This window comes from Paracoccidioides lutzii (assembly GCF_000150705.2).
Source record: "Paracoccidioides lutzii Pb01 unplaced genomic scaffold supercont2.2, whole genome shotgun sequence".
Classification (NCBI taxonomy): domain Eukaryota; kingdom Fungi; phylum Ascomycota; class Eurotiomycetes; order Onygenales; family Ajellomycetaceae; genus Paracoccidioides; species Paracoccidioides lutzii.
In genome coordinates, this window is record NW_015440948.1 from 212,471 (window position 1) to 230,490 (window position 18,020).

Below are 18,020 nucleotides of genomic sequence, written 5' to 3' on the forward strand. Positions count from 1 at the left end.
ATGGGTAACTAGTTATATTTAGTACGCACCACGGGTTTCGACGATCGTGGCCGTGGTTATGGGCTTGCAGTCGTCGTGACTTTGCACTTTTAAGCGCCCGTCTGCTCTTTTCCTGCTCCCTCTCAAGCCGTATATTCATTTAAATACCATGCGCTTCGCTTGCGGGCGAGCAAAGCATTCTCGCTGATACCCTTTCAGGTTGGACGCATATCTCTGTATTCCTGCATTTTCCTGATCTTCCTCTCTCTCCTTTTATAGTCAATATGGAGTGGCCACAGCTGACACTTCAAAACAATCAACCGCATCTGCTCCAGAGCCTGGTTGAAGTCTCCTCTTCGCCAGATTTTATTTATAGCACATGCCGGAGTTGTGGAAACCAACGTCAAAGACGAAAACGATGCACCGCCATCCCAAGCCAAACAATGTTCAGAGAAGATGTCGACGGAGACGATGTCTCTTCCACCAAATTGTTGAATATATCGATGGGAATGAGGCACAAGGTTACATCCTAATCAACATTCACGGTCAATATTTCATCATGAACACCGATACGAGTGGGTACCCGGTCAACTTCGGAAGAGCAGATAGTATGAGCTCTAATTTTAGTCCGGATGCTCCATTCACAACTGACAGTGAGCAGCAAAAGCACTATCCTCATACAGTTGGCAAGACATGTAAAAGATTATCAAGCATCATCTGAAAAGAAGCGCAGACGGAGAGAGACTCTCTTTAGAAAATGTGTGGAGTATAGTGGCAAATGCGGCGCTGATGTCTAAATATGTTATCATCTACGTGAACAATCGATGCCTCTGCCAATTCACAAATGTAAATCCGCCACCATCAGCGGAGCACACTGTACGACTTATGAATCCACTTTAGGGCTTCCTGACTGACCTACAACAGGTGTATCACTAACCCCTTCCGATTTACAAGACGCCTGATAATTATCGACAGCAGGTTGGATGACGGCCTGCACTGCAGCGTTTTGTTTCACCGTCCTGAAAGAAATATGCCCATTCTCGAAGGCTTTATGACACTTGCCCATATTAAATATACCTAGTTTTAGAATAAATATACTTGCACTTTCACTCCTTATGGAATAGTCTTATTTAGAAGAAGGGACTGTCAGAACGGAGTCTAAGCAAGAAAGTAAATATATAAAAAGAACCACAAATGAGGGGAATTTAGAGGTTTAAATGATCTAGAAAACATACTTATGTATTAGCCTAATCAAAACGCAAAGTGCCAGAGTTACTTGGAGCATTGCAAAACACCGGGCGAAAGCAGCTTGCAGTTGCCGTATGTATAGAATTTTATCACAGTTGCTGGTACAACGCCTGTCAAGCTAGGACCTAGGCCCTTGAACAAGCGACGCCGGCCTTTGAGGCGATGGATAGAGCTGAGTATTTCGAACATCTCGCGGAAATGTAGGACGGCAGAGCGGGATAAGAGCAGAAGGGATTGCAAAGGAGTACTTAAGGCGGGCAGCAGGAGCGTCTTCGAAGATGAACTGTAAAGATCGGGCTGCAGCCGAGTTCTTAGGACATCAAGTGGAGATGTACAAAGAAGATCAAATCAACTGGTTAAGATCAGGGGACTCACGCGTCAACAATCAAATGAGTCCATGAAGCCAGAGCATCCAAGGAGGCTTGCCCCAATCGGCCATCAGATCCGGCTGAGTGAGCAGGCAGAGTGGGCGAATTGCTTCGATCTAGAATGTTCATGTTGATGTCTGAGTATCAACGATAAGTTCGAGGCTACCACCCCAGAACTTTCGAAAACAAGGAGAATCGACATGCTTCAATTTTTCTTCTGGAATGCTTGGCTGTGATATAATCCATTTGGTGAATAGTTAACTAGTTAATTTGTAACTATGGCGAGAAATCACATGCGACACATCCACAACTAGGAATGCAGCCACCATCCGGAAATCATGGCAGAACTTTCTAAAAGGTTCTTCTATGAAAAATTAGGGGCCACGATATTCTGTCCAAATATAGTCATTCCTTTGTACATTTCTGCATTTCTCCACGTTATAAATTCTATGGAACAAGTTATATTCACCGTCTGCATGGCTGTGGAGGGCAGCTGGGTCGAACGAAGAAGCCACTTACTGCCCTTGGGGATATCACCTTCCCCCACCCCCAACATTTTTTCTCCTCATCTCCCATACTTTGCATATTCTTAATGTCACCGTTGCCGCTTTACTTGTTCTTTCTCTTCACCCTTGGTGTGGAGAAGAGTGACCTTAGTCAGAAGAATGTTTGGCCGGCCATCCAAGATGCTCCGGATGATGTGGAATTTGATATGCCTCCAGACAAGGGCCCCGGTCTCCTCGGGGCCCGCATCATTCTTGTCGTCCGTCACATCATCTATGAAGAGGTCAAATTCACTGAAATCATTGTCGGTGGTCATAGCTGCTGGTGGAGCTGCCTTCCAACCACACTATACTCAACTCAGTATCGGAATCATTTTCTCGCACGAGCTCACCGAAGATGGTTTCACCAGAACTGCTGTGACAGCTGTCACTCTCTTCAACAACATACCTTGAGTTGAAGTCCGGGCATGGAGGATGATGCCGGACAGCTTCCTCTTCAGTCATCACTGGAGATCTCGCCCTTGTAATGTTTAAGGCGCCCGTCAGGTGAGGCCACCTCTTTGCCTTGATGATCTTACATTGAGACAGACTTGTGTCATCCCGTCATCCATGCCATGATTGGTGTGCTTCATGTACAAGGTCTTCAGAAGCTGTCAGTACTATTTAAGGCTGAAGCTGCCTTGATGCTGTTCTGAATGAGTGTTCTGAAGCCAATCAAAGTATGTTTTGACTGAGCCCACTGTCAGATTCTTGATGAGATTCTCTTTCATAGTCTTGAGTTCAGCAGAGGAAGCTGGCCTCTCTGTCAGAAGGTCAAAATTCATTTCATCAAGCAGATCACCACTTATCACCGAGGCTTCCACCAGACTGTCTCTCTGCTTTTCTCAGCATTTGTGAAGTAAACTCTGTGTGTGCGATCAGCGGCCTCATGTCATTTCAATATGACTCTGTAGTTCAACTTTCTGAGGGAGTGCTGTTGACCTGCTGTGCGCGATCTGAGAGCTTTGAGCACTTTTGAGTCTTTCAACTGTCAATACTGTTCAATGGGCGCGTGATATTGTCGATGATATGTAGGTAGATAGGACAGAGATTCTAAGGGGGGGGGTAAAAGTAGGCCTTGGGATGTGCAAACGGAGCGGAGAGGAGACAGGGAAACAGAGATATAATTTGAAAAAATGTCAACAGCAACCGGAGGGGGGTAGAGATGATGGAATTTACAGAATTGGGGAAGCCATGGGCTATCCAGTTGGCCACCATATTCTGGAGGGTTGAGCGCCAGAAACGGTGCGCTCAACTGGCGGATAACTGAATGAATGGCTGGTTAATCAAAGATCAAGGGTGAGCGGTTCAGAAGCTGTCGTGCAAGCAGAAGGTGAGGGCATGAACATGATCAAGAGTGCAGAAGGAACCCCCAAAAGCTGTGATCGAGGACTTCCAGATGAAATAGTGTTTATTAACGCGGTTATGAATCCGTGAGGCAGCCGAAGCAGCTTAAAAGCCTTCCACTTCCAGCCGTCGAGGCCCTTAAAGCTCGATTTACTAACTTCCCATAATTATTGACTCTACATAAGTATGAAAAAGAATCATTATTACTATTTTACATATGAAAAGAAACAAAGACGCTTATTAAAGTTAGTAGTTTAATAAGTTTTATTAATAAAAGTAATTACTATAACTAGTTATATTTTTACAATAGATAATAAACTCACAACTTCTTATCTTCAAAGAGTTTAGATTACAAGATTATAAATTAGGGATAGTTAACTAATTATTTTAGACTTTTACTAAGCTAGCTGGTCTATATTTTGACCAGACCCTTTTTCAACCACTCTATCCAAACCTAACTCACCACCTTTACCACGCGTTTTCTCAACCACATTATTAAAATGAAGCCTAACAATGAAGCTGCTATAGCTGCTGCTATAGAGAATTTAAAAAATGATGGTTTTCAATCTGAACAAGCTGCTGCTAAAGCATATAACATCTCATGAAGCATATTGAAGAGCAGAAAAAATGATTTCATTCAACAAGCAATTGCTTATCAACATTGACAAAAGTTGACTTCAGAGCAAGAGATCTTTCTAGTTCAATGAATAAAAGAGCAAGATTCACAAGGATTTCCATCCTCTCATGCACATGTATGAGAAATGGCGACTCAAATTCTATGAATGAATTAAGATCCCACTCAATTGGGTGAGGATTGGATAAGAAAGTTTCTAAAACAAAATTCTATGATAAAATCTGTGATTGACTGAAGGATTGAGTCTTAATGAATAGAGAATACTCAGTAGGAAACACTTCAGCAGTTCTATAACTACTTTTCTGAGATACAACAGACTCATGGGATAGTTATTGAAAATATATAGAACATGGATGAGCATGGCATTGCTTTAGAAGTATGTACAAATACCAGAGTACTTGCTGAGTGAAGGAAAGGCAAAACCTACATTAAATCTCCCTCTAATCATGAGTGGGTTTCAATTCTTGAAGCTATTAGTGTTGATGAGTACTATATAGATTCTCTAGTCATTTTTCAAAGTCACAATGCACAATCTAACTGGTTTGAGAATGTGGATATACTCAATTGAATCTATACAACATCAAATAATAGATGGACATCAAATAATATATATCTCAACTGATTATATATGATTTTTTTTATCTCAAACATTTAAGGAAGGTCAGCATAGATTATTAGTGCTGAATAGTTATAGCAGTCATATCACTATTGAATTTCTATGAGAATATCATATAAATTTGATTCATTTAATATTTCTATCTGCTTATACATCTTATATTCTTCAGTTATTGAATCTTGAAGTGTTTTCATTCATGAAGAGCTACTATAGAGCTGAGATCATTGTTATAAGCTATCTGAATGATGCAGCTCCTGCAAAGAAAAGAAAATTCATACAAGTCTATGAACAAATATATTCAAAGATCTTAGAATCTTATAATATATGTGGAGAGTAGAAAGCAGCTGATCTAATATCATTTAATTCTTTTAAAAGATTAAATTTCTCTTAGATTCAAGATCATAGTCAATATAACTCTAGATCAATGATATTAAGAATCTCTTTATCTTCTGAACTGCAAAATTTCTTGTTTAAAATCTTTCAAAATTCTAGACATATATATAAAACTCTGCAGCAGTTGAATATGAAAAGAATTCTTACAAAAAAGCAGCAGGTTTTTCTATACAAAGCTAGCAAAATGATTGACAAGTTGAATGCTCTACAAACTATCAGTCAGTCTATAATTTTTAAACTCTTTAATCAACTAAAGACTCTATAACAATCAAAAATCAAAAAGAAGATGAAAGTTGATTCAAATACTCAGTTTACCAATATAAAAAAATTAAAAAGGCTCAAGAGGAAGCTGCTGCTGTAGAGATTAGAAAACAACTACAGAAGTCAAAAATTGAGATTAAAAAAGCAGCAGCAGTAACTTTAGCAGTAGATCTGAAAGCCTGCATATTTGAATGACAATTAGAATTGAATTTATAGTTAAATATTTACTTAAATAAAAAGAGTAATTACTTTGAATAAAATAATCAAAAAAAAAATCTGATCAACTAGTTTAATATAAAATATTTAAAAGTAAAAAAATAGAAAATTATATAAAAATAATTAAGTAAGTATAAAAACTTTAATTTAATATATATTAATTTAAAAATATATTTTTAAAAATATATATTTTATTATAATTAAAAAATAATAAATATATTCTATTGAAATATAATTAAAATAAAAATATAAAAATTAATTATTTAAAAAATATAAATTAAAATAAAAATAATTTTTTTTAATTAACTTTATAATTAAAAATTAAAATTATTATTCAAGATTAACTATTAAAGATTAATATTTTATAATATTAAATTTTATTATATTATTTTTATTAATTATTAAATATTTAACTTTTTTATTAATTAATTTAAATTTAATTATTTTTATATTTTATTATTATTATTATTATTATTTTAATAATTATAAATTATAAAATATATAAATAGTTTTAAAATTTTTATTATTAAATAATAAATTTTAATTATTTAAATTAAATAAATATTATAATTATTATTTTTATTTAAAACTATAACTATTATATATTATTATTATTAATAATTTTAAATAAGTATATATAGTTAAAAATTATAATATATAAAAATAAAATAATATTTAAATTTAATATTTATTAATTTTATACTTTTAAATAAAGATCTTATATAAATTTAAATTTTAGTTTTCAGATATAATTTTTATTTTCTTTATAAAGTTAATTAGAAACTTTTTTAGTTTAATATTAAAAATAAAATATATATTAAAATAACTAATAAAGTATTTTTAAATTTCTTTTAATTATTATTATTTAAAAAATAATTTAGTAAAATATAATCTAAATTTTTAACTAAATTATAAAGTTATATTTATTTTAATTTATAATATTTTTAATATTTTTATATAAAAATTAATAATTATTTTTAAGTTTTAATTCTATTATAAAAAAAGTTTTTTTATACTTTATTAATAAATACTTTTAATTTAATTTTACTTTATATATTATATATTAATTTTTTATTATTTAATTTAATTTTACTTTTATAATATTTATATAAAATAAATATTTAAAATAAATAAATTTAAATATTTTTTATATTTTAGTTTAATTTTTTTATTATTTATGAAATTAATTAAAATTTTATTAAAATATTTTAATTTTTAAATAATAATCTTATTAGTTAAAAATATAAAGTTTTTTAAATTATAAATAATTTATTATTAAAAGCTTTATATTTTATTTTTAAATTTTAAAAGTATAATTTATATTTAATTTTACTTTAATATAAAAAAAGTATTTTAACTAATTAATAGAATATTTTAAGTTTTATTTTAATAATATTATTTAATAAATAATTTATTAAAATATAATTTAAAAATTTAAAGTATATTATAAAACTTATATTTATATAAATATATAAAATTTTTAATTATTTTATATAGAATTTAAAAAAACTTATATTTATAATTTTTTATATTTTTAAAACTTAATTTATTTATTAAAATTTAATTTCTTAATTTCTTTTTTAATATAAGATTAAAAAAATTAAATTTTAAATTTTAATATTAATTTTTTAAGTTTTATTATTTTATTTTTAAAAAAATTTATATAAGTAAATATTCAATAAATAAATTTTAATATTTTTTAACTTATTTTTTATTATTATACTTTAAGTATAATTTCTGATTTTAGTTACTTATCTATAAAATTATTAAATATTATTAAATAATTAAAACAATTAATTTATAATATTTATATATATATTATAGAATAAGTATATATAAAAAATTACTTTTAAATTTAAATTATATATAATGATTAATAATTAATAAATTTTTTAATATATATATATATATATATATATTTAAAAATTAAAAGATTAATAAAAAAAAATTTTTAATAATATATTCAGATAAATTAAAAAGTAAAAAAATATTTAAAAGTAAATCTAGTTTTAATATATTTTAAAATATATTAAAGTAAAAATTTAGCATTTTATCACATAACTTAATAAACGAACTTGATCAAATTATAAAGATTTATTATAAAGCAGTAATATTAAGATATATGCTGCTAATGAGGAAAAGAGGCAAAAACAAGAGATTTAGGCACCAAATTCAATATGAAGAAGGTTTTAACTAGAGATCAGGCTCTTATTATTCCACCTGCTAAAGGCAGTTGAACTGCCTACCATTCAAAAGACAAAGTCTCTCCTCTCCCTTTAGACTCAGCATCACACTCACGAGCTTCACCATAGTGTTGTAACTGAGGCTCCTACAAGCACCGGAAGAACTATATGTTCTAATCTTGGTGAAGTTTAATTTAAACAAATTAGTTGTTGTTGACTGTTGGAAATCTGGAATATAATTTATTCTATTGAACATGTTAAGATTTGATGGCCTGCCCAGTGGTGAATTAATAACTAGTTAGTTCGGACTCTGGGTTATAGTTATAACTTAGGGCAGAACTTGCTCACTGATCACATTCAAATAATATGAATCCAGGAAAGAAGACGCAAAGGAGAAAGTTATATGTTTTGTCGAATCTCCTAGCTAAGGATTAGTCGGGAATGATCGGCTGTAAGTAGTTAGGTCGTATCTATAATATAAAGGTGGGTAGGGGAAAGGGAGAAGACGGAGATGTTTTCGGCAGTATGCACGGGTAGTAGACAGGTTATAATGATTGAGTCTATCTGTATTTTGAGCTATTAGATCGTCCAAGAATTGGTTAACCGTGGAAAGGAGAAAAAATTTTAGTTCATGAATGTCTAATGACGAGCTCAATGAATCGGGAGCAGAGCTGAATAGAAGAAAAAGATATAAATTTTGTCTATCAAATCAATTAAATAATCAGGAAATGTCACCCAAAAACAAAATAAGTTAGAAATATCCATCCTCGCACTGGCGTTCCCAAAGAAAAGAGCACATTTTCACATGCCCACTGAACGCTGATCAAAACACCAATCCAGCATATACATATCGGAAACGAAACCTAACAAAACAAGTCCCTCCCAGGGTTTTTTTTTGGTTCACCATCAGTTGGCAACGAGAAATCCCAGAAACTAAGCCTCTTTTCAACCAAAACCTACTTGCCACCAGGACAACACTGTCGACCAGCCGCGCACTCAACCCCACACTCAAGCAGGCAGTTAGCATCAGCAACACACGTACCGGGACCGCGTTGTCGAGCAGTGCCACACTGCCCACCCTGAGCAGCCAGAGAATGAGACGATCCCACACGGGACGTTTCATCAGTGTCGCTACCAGGATAAAACTCCGGCTGAATCGTTGACGAATGAATCCCATACGCATGCAGACACCTGCGCACCTGCCGCGCTAGCTCCATATACCTATCCGACCCTTCGCCCTTGATATCATGGCTAACCTGTATATGTAACGAGCAGACGAGTTTTGTGTCGCTAAGCTGCCAGACGTGCAGGTGGTGGCAGCTCAGGACGCCGGGGAGATCCTGGATGTCTTCTATGATGTGGTCGATGCTTAGATCAGCAGGGACGGCTTGGAGGAGGATGCGCGATGCGGCTTTGCAGAGTGGGATGGCGGAGGCGAGGATTATGACGGTGATGACCAGGGAGATTGCTGGGTCCGCATAGAAGCGCCAGGAGTAGTTTGTCAGCCAGATTATGAGAGCTGAGGCGATTACACCGAAGTTACCCAGTGCGTCACCTACGACATGGAGGAAAATGCCACGCATGTTAAGGTCGGAGTGGGAATGGCCTTTTTTGCCCTCGGTGGACTTTGGTTTGGCGTGGTTGTGCGCGTCATGTAGGTCCTTATGCGGGTCTTTGGACGGTTGGCTTGCGGCTCCCTGTGTGACGTTTGTTGTAGAATACGTAGCCCCATTGTGTCCATCAAGTAATCCCGTCCGTTCTGAAGTAGAACGGTTTGATTCCGTATCTGATTCGGAAAATGTCTCGTCGTCAAAGCGACTGGCTTCGATGATATCCCGACGTAGAATGGCAGGGTGGATTTGGATATCTTCTGCATCGCGGAATGCCCTTGGTCCCGATGAACTGAACCGACGAGAGTTGGAGCGCTTCCTGGCAGGATTGGATACACCATTCTCTACACTGCCCTTTTGCTTCGTAGCCCCACGCTCCACCTCGAATCGGTTGGCGACTACATTTCCTGACGCTGCACTGACGACGGTTCCGGATTCATCACTCATCGCTTCTCTACTGACTTCCTGTGCATAACCCTGCTCAGCCGTATCCACCGCCTCCTCCGTGTTATGCCCATCAGAATGTCCGCCATGACCATGCGAGTGCTCGTGGAAAAGCACCAACCCAAAAAAGTTGGATAAAAGACCGAAGCAGCCAACAACACAGATTAGTTTGGGGTTTCTAACCTCTTGCGGTTCGACTAATCTTTGGATAGCTTCGAGGAAGATTGAGAGACATAACGCGACGAGGAATACGCCGTTTACCAGTGCGCCAAGTGTTTCTGCTCGTTGCCACTGTGGTTTCATAGAGAGAACGAGTTAGCAACATGACATTGAAGAGCACTCAATTCAATACGCAGATGACTTTAAAAGTGATCCGATGTTGCTTACCCCATAGGTATATATCTTCGAGCTTGTCTTCCGGTTTGCAACCTTGACAGCCCCGAGTCCAACGCATAGTGATAGAACATCATTAAGCTAAGCACGCGGGGGAAAAACCAACAATTAGTTCGAAGGTTCTGTAGTTTTAAAGAGGCGTTCATCGAGGAGGCTTACGAACCATATGAAAAGAATCCGCTATTAATGCCAGCGAGTGTACAGAATAACCTGATCAGAAGGAAGGATGTTAGCAGGGGTTCCTAGCTGCATGACTTCCCTTTGTCAAAAAAAAAATGCATGTAAACATACCAACAATTAGTTCGAGGAGGAAGAACATGGAATCGATGACGAGGAGGAGAATAATCCGGTGCGACTTTGACATCCACATCGTGGCCAGTTGAGGTTGCGCAGGCACGCGCGAACTGGTTAAGAGAAAAAGAAGAAAGCAGTTGAATAGAACGGACTTGCGAGAAGCAAGCTGATATTGAAAGAGAGCTAGAACTCGATAAACTGTCTATCCGATTTGTTTGAGGACGGTTAATAGATAATCAATATGCTGCTGGTACTGTATAGAAGGAAGATGACGTGACATCACCATCCTGTCCGCAAGAATAGACTAAAAATAAGAAGAGAGGTTTCCAAGGTTAGGGATCAATGGGAAGAGGAGAAGATGGAAAACACAACGAAAATTTTGGGGATCTTGTTTCGGTTTTCAGCTGCAGGAAGAAGACATCTATTCACGAAGACAGGATCTCTGGTTGGTCTGGTTGGTGGCGGGATGTTGGAAAAAGCAAGCGGCAAGAGGCGGCAGAAGGGTCGGAAGCTTAATCAGCAAAGTTTCCTGTCTGTAACTGCGGACCATGGATTGTGGTTGAGGGGGATTGAGTGATTGGAGATTGGGCCAATGGATTTTTATCCGGAAACTCCGTATTCTTTGGGTCCGTAACGGAGTCTGGAATAGAGTTATCTGATTTTCTGGAAATGGCAATGGGCGGAGTCGGCTGCCTTTTTAAAACAACCGGGATGAGAGGGGAATTCAATTATGACGTTGATGAACAATTAATGCCGGCAGTTCAGCATGTGGATTATTTGTTTCTCTCCTGCGTTCTGTTGGAGCATGTTGCATTTAGATATACAGCTACGAAAAAGCCACTGAATAGGCTCAGATGCCGCTGCTGCTTGTGCCACCCGCATAAAAGTTAGATGCAAGGAGCATGGGGTCTATGAGTTTTGATCAAGAATGGAAAATTATGTGAAGAGAGCCAAGACTTTGAGAGAAAGAAGGACGTTGTGATTTGTCGATCGTTATGCTTAAGTTCAATGAAAGTATCAACAAAAGTGCTTGTATTATTTCCAAAGAGAGGGTCATGTGTTGCTTCTTGTTAGATTCCCGAAGTATATATACCCAATATGTATATGCCAAAACTCCCAATGTTGTATGTATCAGCATGTCCCAGCGAGAGATCCTTGACGCCCTTGGCTATATGGAATACCTCCTGACTCCGGGTATCCGAGAGGTTATGAGACATAAAACACGATCAATCCCAACTCACCCAACTCACCACAACAAACCAGCCAACCAAGATCCTCCCACGCAGTGTGCTCCAAAAATCCAATTTGATATGAAATGCTGAGGAAAACACATACCGAAAGCGCCCTTATATATTCCTCCTGTTTCATAAAAGCTTATCATTTTCTGTTCTCATGGCGATCAAAATGACGAGTATAAACACTGTCGTGATTATCTGCGTATATAAATAGACGTTAGCAGTGTTCGATTCCGCGCGTCAAGTACTCCTTAAAAGTCGGGTAGTTAAACGGGAACGACATGATCCTGCCATCGTCCCATGCACCTCGAACATGTTTCTAAACACAAAGCACAACAGGTCGGTCGCTATCCGTTGACTGACTGAAACCTTACAAAGAAAAAGGTAAGGCAAGGCAAGGGAGAAGATATGGGGGGGGGGAAACAAAAAACCAAGTTGACCAGATTTAACTTGACACTTGACAACCTCAATACCACCTCAAAACAAAGAGCGCAAGACAGAAAGAAAACAAGAAATGAGACAACAGAAAGAGAGGAATAGAAAAAACCCAGTATCACTCACACCAACAGTACAAGCACCCGACAGATTTAGCTCCCACCCACCGGCATGTACTTTACCCCTCGCCAGCGCATTCTGCTGTCTCCAAAACCGGTACGCCCCTACGGCTGCAACCAGGATCGCACAGGCATGACATGCACAGGCAAGCGGCAGCCCGACAGTATAGAACCCAAATGTCGTGTCGTGGTTCTCCCGGTTCTGCAGACTGAATAATTGGGCTATGAGAACGCCGTGGAAAGCGAAGGAGAGCGATGTGCGTATGTAAGCTAGGAAGGTTCTTTCGAGGGCTGTTTTCAATTTATTCCCCCCTTCCCCCAGGTGGTAGTGGTATCGTTAGTTAAACGTGTGGACAGATGGGAAGAGGTTATGTATTTTGGTGGGACGAAGGTGATACAAATGCAACATGAACGGGAGGGGATCGCGGGGGGGGGGAGCAGATAAGAGAAATAAAAAGTAGCAACGACAATCGCATTGTCTGCTGCCTGCGTGCTCAAAAATAAGACCTGCGGCAAAGTGGATGGGTGTGCATATGCCGGGGAATATTAACTATTCGGAAGAGCAGGGATGGGCGGGGAGGAGGGCTGGTTTTCCTGAAATGGCGTGCTCACGACTTGGGAGGAGGGCTGGCTGATTCTTGGGATTCCCAAAAACAAAAAGAAAAGTAGAACCATTTCTCCAATCGCATGCAGGGTATCCCATCAGGAAAAGGACACAAAACAATAAAAACAATAATAGGAGAAAATATGGATATCAGGTAATTGGGGGCGCAGATATAAAATAGCCACCAAGCCCTTCCTCCCTTCGGTTGCTCCCCGTCGCAGCAAATCCGCCTCTCCCCCACCAACCCCCAGCAAGGTCATTTAAAGCAGACGCACAAACAAAACTAGTTTCCACTCACCAAAATGATCCCGATTCTGATTCCGTGGGACTACCAACGAGACATGCCGTGACCAATACCTGCGCAAACTGCCCAGATGGCCCCCCTGAGTTTCCAAACTGGATCTCCTCGTCTGCTCCGTGCTGGCCGTGCGTTGGACAACTAGGCGTACGGAGCCTGAGGAGATCGACGACACTGACGATGACCTGCTGTGGTTGCGGTTATCGCTGCAGTCGTGGTCATGATCCGGATTGGGAGGTGGGAGGCTAACGAGTTCCGTCGGATCTTGGTGGCTCTCGTCGATGCTTTCGTCAATCGCTGTCGATATGCTGGGGTCTCGTGGGTCCTGGGGGCAAGATAGAGGTTGATGGGGTTTATCAGAGCGGGGACGGGAGTGGGGACGGGAACGGGTACTCCTCTCTCCTGTTGTTGCTGGGAGGGATGAGGTGGCGGAGGTTGGGGCCGTCTGAGGGTCCGCTTTGCTGCTATCAGGAAATGTCATGATGGTGCTGGTGGAGATGCATCATGGGCAACGAAATTTGACCGGTGGTGGCAAAACACATTCGAGAGCAATGCTTGCAGACGGTAGCTTTTTGAGGTTGCCAGCAGGTTAGGTCTGGTGTAATTATCCCTGCCCTGTCTCTTTCCTTGCTAAAAAGTTTTCCTCTTTCTCTCTCTCTCTCTCTCTCTCTCTCCCATTTTATTATAATTATTATGCTATGCTTTCTGGGGGTATCGGGTGGTGTTTGAACCATGGATCTGGGATAGTTACCGCCGATACTTTTTCGCCCTCCACCCGCAACGAAAAACTCTCGTTTCCTTTTTTAATTATCTTATTCACGGGCCATGGCTCCAGTGACATCACCAAAGTGGTTTTATTGAAATCTAGAACGGGCCTCTTTTATAAATATATATATATATATATATATATTAACCCCGATCAGGTTGACAGCGCGCTGTGGAAATCTCTACGAAGCGGCTGACGGGGGGGAAAGACAATTGACAGAAATGATCACCTGGAGATGGTGACGGTGTCCACGGGGAGATATAGTTATCAGACGGGAATAGCGAAGAATCCAATAAGTGGGTAACCACTGTTTTTCCGAACTCTGCTCTGCTCGCTAATACCCGCGAATTTCACCCAGCTTTTATGGACACGGATGGATTGCTTCACCCACCCACGCTGTTTGGCTCAAGCTTACATAACTAACCACCCAAAATCAACGTTGGTTGGATTATTTTGGTTTGGGGGGGGGGTGGCACTAGTTGGCGAGTTCGCAGGCTGCCAATATATCTCCATGACGTGGGGCGGTTCAACCTCAGCCACCCGTGGGCGTCAGTTGCCGTCCAGTCGTTCGTCCTTCGTCCTTGGTTTTCCCAGAGCCGTTTTATCGGCCGGGACAAGTTGTCTTACAACGAACGGCCGGGAACAACAAGAAGAACCCCCCCCCCCCCCCGGACTTTCCCACAAGGGGGTAACAAACCGCCAAGCCGGAGCTTTGGAGCCGCACAGACCGGTTATTCGGGATTATTTGCGGGGTTCTTCAGGCCCCGGGCTTGTCGGCTGGTCTGGTTGCTCGCGATTTCGAGATGCTTAATTTTCCACTTTCACAACCAGACAACGCTATTACTGGTATATGCACACGTTTGACGGCGTGGATTGGTGCAAGGTCATTTTCAGCGGGGAAATATGGAAGAGACACCTAGTTACATGAAGACGGTTTATTGGATTTAAGACTAGAACTTCCAAAAGCCCTGCAGTTAACTGCAAGGACAAGAAACAGCATGTTTTGTGTGTTTCGGCTTGATAACCCATCTATTCAAGTCAAACGAGACCGGAGTCGTGCAGGATGCTGCTTATTTCAGGTGGGAAGTTTCTCTCTAGAGAATGTATCTCGGTTTGTACAGTTGCAGTCATGTGACATGTGGAAAACTTCATCTAAGCTCCAGACAGTACTATTTATTTGCGTTTGGTCATGCGTCGTCAACAAACTTTGACAAAATATTTGATGCATTCGAGATCGATGTCCCTCTTCTATCGACTATGAGACTTTAGGCGTCAGAAAATTACAGCTACATGCAGCACTCTGCTGCGTTTTAATTGGTGTTTCGTTTGTGCAAAATCTCTAATATGTAACTATAACTTATCATTTCCCCCACACGCAAACCTTCATGCCCTTCCCGATGGGCACATCCCTACCCATTCGATGTATGGCACATTGCAACTTCAACAGTTCTTGGGAAGTCCCACTGTTCTTCAGAACAGCTTAAGCACTGGACATGCAGTGGAGAATGTAAATATCAAACAGGAATCTCCCCTCTTCTTTTGTCGTTTTGTCTCCTGTCCATTTCTATCTTGTGTCTTGTATTTCAAGTTGGATTTCTCTCCTTTTATTTTTTAACGATGATGTCGTGAGTAGTTACTTGGAGTTAAACTAACAGAGTTAAACTTAGTTAACTAACTAATTAACTAGTTGGTTAGTTGTTCATGCTTCCACCAGCTTATTAGCAGGCAACTCCCCCCGATATCGGATGCTAAAATCCAAGCAGACGGGGTTGGAGTTGGAATACAAGGAGTACCTACGAATCAACGGTGATATAAAGGAGAGATGTGATAGACAAACCTAGATACATACCTGTCGTGTGTTGTTTTTAGTCAGTGAAGTTTCGCATACCCCGAATTTGAGACGAAAACGAAAAGATATGCAGGAAGCGATTACTTCTTATTGTCATCCGGAAAATGCATGCTTCAGAGGGATTGTTGACGGAGTCGGGAAAATTTACCCCTCCGACGCAGGAAGCTCTGGGCCAGGAAAAGGACCACTGGTGTTCCGAGGTTTGTTACGGCGTTAATCTTTAAGGTTCAACAAAATCTTATAAAAAAAAAAAAAGGGGGTGGGGAACTGATAAATATCTAACTTCAATCTAGGCATATAACACCTCCGCGGCTTTCGTGCCAAAGCTTGCAGAGAAAGTGTTACAGTATCTCGATCCCCAACCAGCAGACCACGTGCTAGATGTAGGATGTGGAGACGGTAAATTCACAGGCAACTACATTTCGGATGTGGGGATGGTGCTAGGAATTGACGCATCACCGTCGATGATTGGCTCTGCCAAACAAGATTATGGCAGTTCTAGAGCTGAATTCCGCGTTGTGGATTGCACACATCTAGATAGGGAGCCGGCAATCGTGAGTGGAACATGGGATAAAGTGTGGGTTCACCCTTCCTTGCTCCTTAGGACTGTTTGACGCTACATATATATCTATATGCCAATACGAGTCACCAGCATCTCTAATGCGGCACTCCATTGGATCCTGAGGGATTCTTCCACGCGAATGTTCGTGTTGGAGGCAATATATTCCAGTCTCAAACCAAATGGAACATTTGTGTTCGAAATGGGAGGCCACGGTAACGTGCCTGAAGCACACACTGCACTGCTAGCAGCCGTCACGCATCACGGTGCAACCATCCAGCAAGCGCGTGCTGCATGTTCATGGTTCTTCCCATCAGAAGCGTGGATGAGGGCAACTCTAGAGAAGATTGGATTTCATGTGGAGAAGCTGGAAGCCGAATATCGACCCACGAAGCTTACCACGAATGAAAGTGGGGGTATTGCGGGGTGGGTGAGACTGATGGGTTCGCCAATGTTGGATATTGTGGATGCGGATAGTCGAGAGTCTGCTGTTGAGGAGGTCTGCCAGTTGCTTGAAACTGTTATCACGAGGGAAGAGGATGGTAGTAAGTGGCTGGGGTACGTTCGTCTCAGAGGCGTTGCTGTGAAGCAATGAGGGTCTTGATTCGTGTTCTATATTTTGGTGCGCTTTGTATTTTGACTGCGGGAATCATGTAGTTACTTGGTTCCTACGCTTAAAAACGTAGTGCACTACAGTAATCGGCTGGATTGGAAGCTTGTCAATTGACACACTGCTTTCAATTGAGCTAACTCTAGGAGGTCCAAGGTCGGCCAGGTAGTTCCAGCCAACGACAAACAAAAAACACGTCCATGCCATGGCGTTTCAATGAATTACGAAATAGAACAGGCTTCAAAATTGAATATCATTCAACATTGATCTCTGTTAATTTTCAAATGAAATAAACTTAACTGCAAATGAACGGCCCAGGATCTATTCCAATATCAACAATCTCCGAGAAACAAATGACGACCTTGGAAGCCTTGGAAAGGCAAAACTAAATGTTCTCCGATCCCTAGTCCGCCCTCCATTAAAACTTTAGGAAAAGAGCAGTTCTGAAATGAGACGGAGACCAAAAAAAATAAAGGCGGAAGGAGTAGGATGTTAAAAAACCCTAATCCAAACACGATGAAACCCAAATCACCAAACCCACCCTTCGCGCCTGACGGCAGGTAATGGAAAGAGACACGAAAAACCAAACAAAGCCCTAATCAACCCCCGTCCAAGCTCACAAGCCTCCGTCAGTAAAAGGTTTCATCAAACCCCACTTCCAAAGCACCGGCCTTCCGTGAAAACACCGTCGACGAATCGAGAGTTTCCAGCAGAAAAGCATGTGTTAAGGAAACAAGCATAGATACCCCACATCAAGGAGCAAGTAAGCGGACAGAATGTTTCAGACCTATCTGGTAAACCGTATCTCCAACCACAACCTGCACAAGGCACAAAGGAGTTAAAAATCTGAGCCTCCCTTTCCTTGGTAAGAGTTTTTTCTTTCCAGCTTCGCTCCGCTTCTCCTTTTCTTATCAATCTTGCGCTTTTCTCCAAGGCAATCAACTACTGCCACAGGGGGCAGCAAGTAATCGTCCAGAGATGCTTGTGATCTGCCGACCATGGAAATGGAAGATTGGC

The 18,020-nt window shown here is 39.8% G+C and overlaps 5 protein-coding genes across 5 annotated transcripts; 2 read left to right on the plus strand and 3 right to left on the minus strand.

The window, feature by feature from the left end:
* Positions 1-358: 358 nt before the first annotated feature.
* On the plus strand, positions 359-966 carry PAAG_11156 (hypothetical protein; the record flags this gene model as incomplete). Its single annotated transcript, XM_015846854.1, has 3 exons — positions 359-632; positions 713-855; positions 934-966. The coding sequence occupies 3 exons, from the start codon at positions 359-361 to the stop codon at positions 964-966; spliced, it is 450 nt and encodes a 149-aa protein (XP_015703461.1).
* Positions 967-1,251: 285 nt separating this feature from the next.
* Positions 1,252-1,724, minus strand: PAAG_11157 (hypothetical protein; the record flags this gene model as incomplete). Its single annotated transcript, XM_002796796.2, has 2 exons — positions 1,252-1,510; positions 1,603-1,724. 2 exons carry the CDS (start codon positions 1,722-1,724, stop codon positions 1,252-1,254), a joined length of 381 nt encoding a protein of 126 aa, XP_002796842.2.
* A 466-nt stretch (positions 1,725-2,190) lies between these two features.
* On the minus strand, positions 2,191-2,567 carry PAAG_11158 (hypothetical protein; the record flags this gene model as incomplete). Its single annotated transcript, XM_015846855.1, has 2 exons — positions 2,191-2,445; positions 2,547-2,567. 2 exons carry the CDS (start codon positions 2,565-2,567, stop codon positions 2,191-2,193), a joined length of 276 nt encoding a protein of 91 aa, XP_015703462.1.
* A 6,176-nt stretch (positions 2,568-8,743) lies between these two features.
* On the minus strand, positions 8,744-13,700 carry PAAG_11159 (hypothetical protein; the record flags this gene model as incomplete). The annotated part of the gene is made up of 6 exons (XM_015846856.1): positions 8,744-10,132; positions 10,229-10,315; positions 10,398-10,444; positions 10,526-10,638; positions 12,311-12,629; positions 13,220-13,700. The coding sequence occupies 6 exons, from the start codon at positions 13,698-13,700 to the stop codon at positions 8,744-8,746; spliced, it is 2,436 nt and encodes an 811-aa protein (XP_015703463.1).
* A 2,238-nt stretch (positions 13,701-15,938) lies between these two features.
* On the plus strand, positions 15,939-16,988 carry PAAG_00704 (methyltransferase; the record flags this gene model as incomplete). The annotated part of the gene is made up of 3 exons (XM_002796799.2): positions 15,939-16,034; positions 16,128-16,411; positions 16,487-16,988. The coding sequence occupies 3 exons, from the start codon at positions 15,939-15,941 to the stop codon at positions 16,986-16,988; spliced, it is 882 nt and encodes a 293-aa protein (XP_002796845.2).
* Between the last annotated feature and the right edge of the window lie 1,032 nt (positions 16,989-18,020).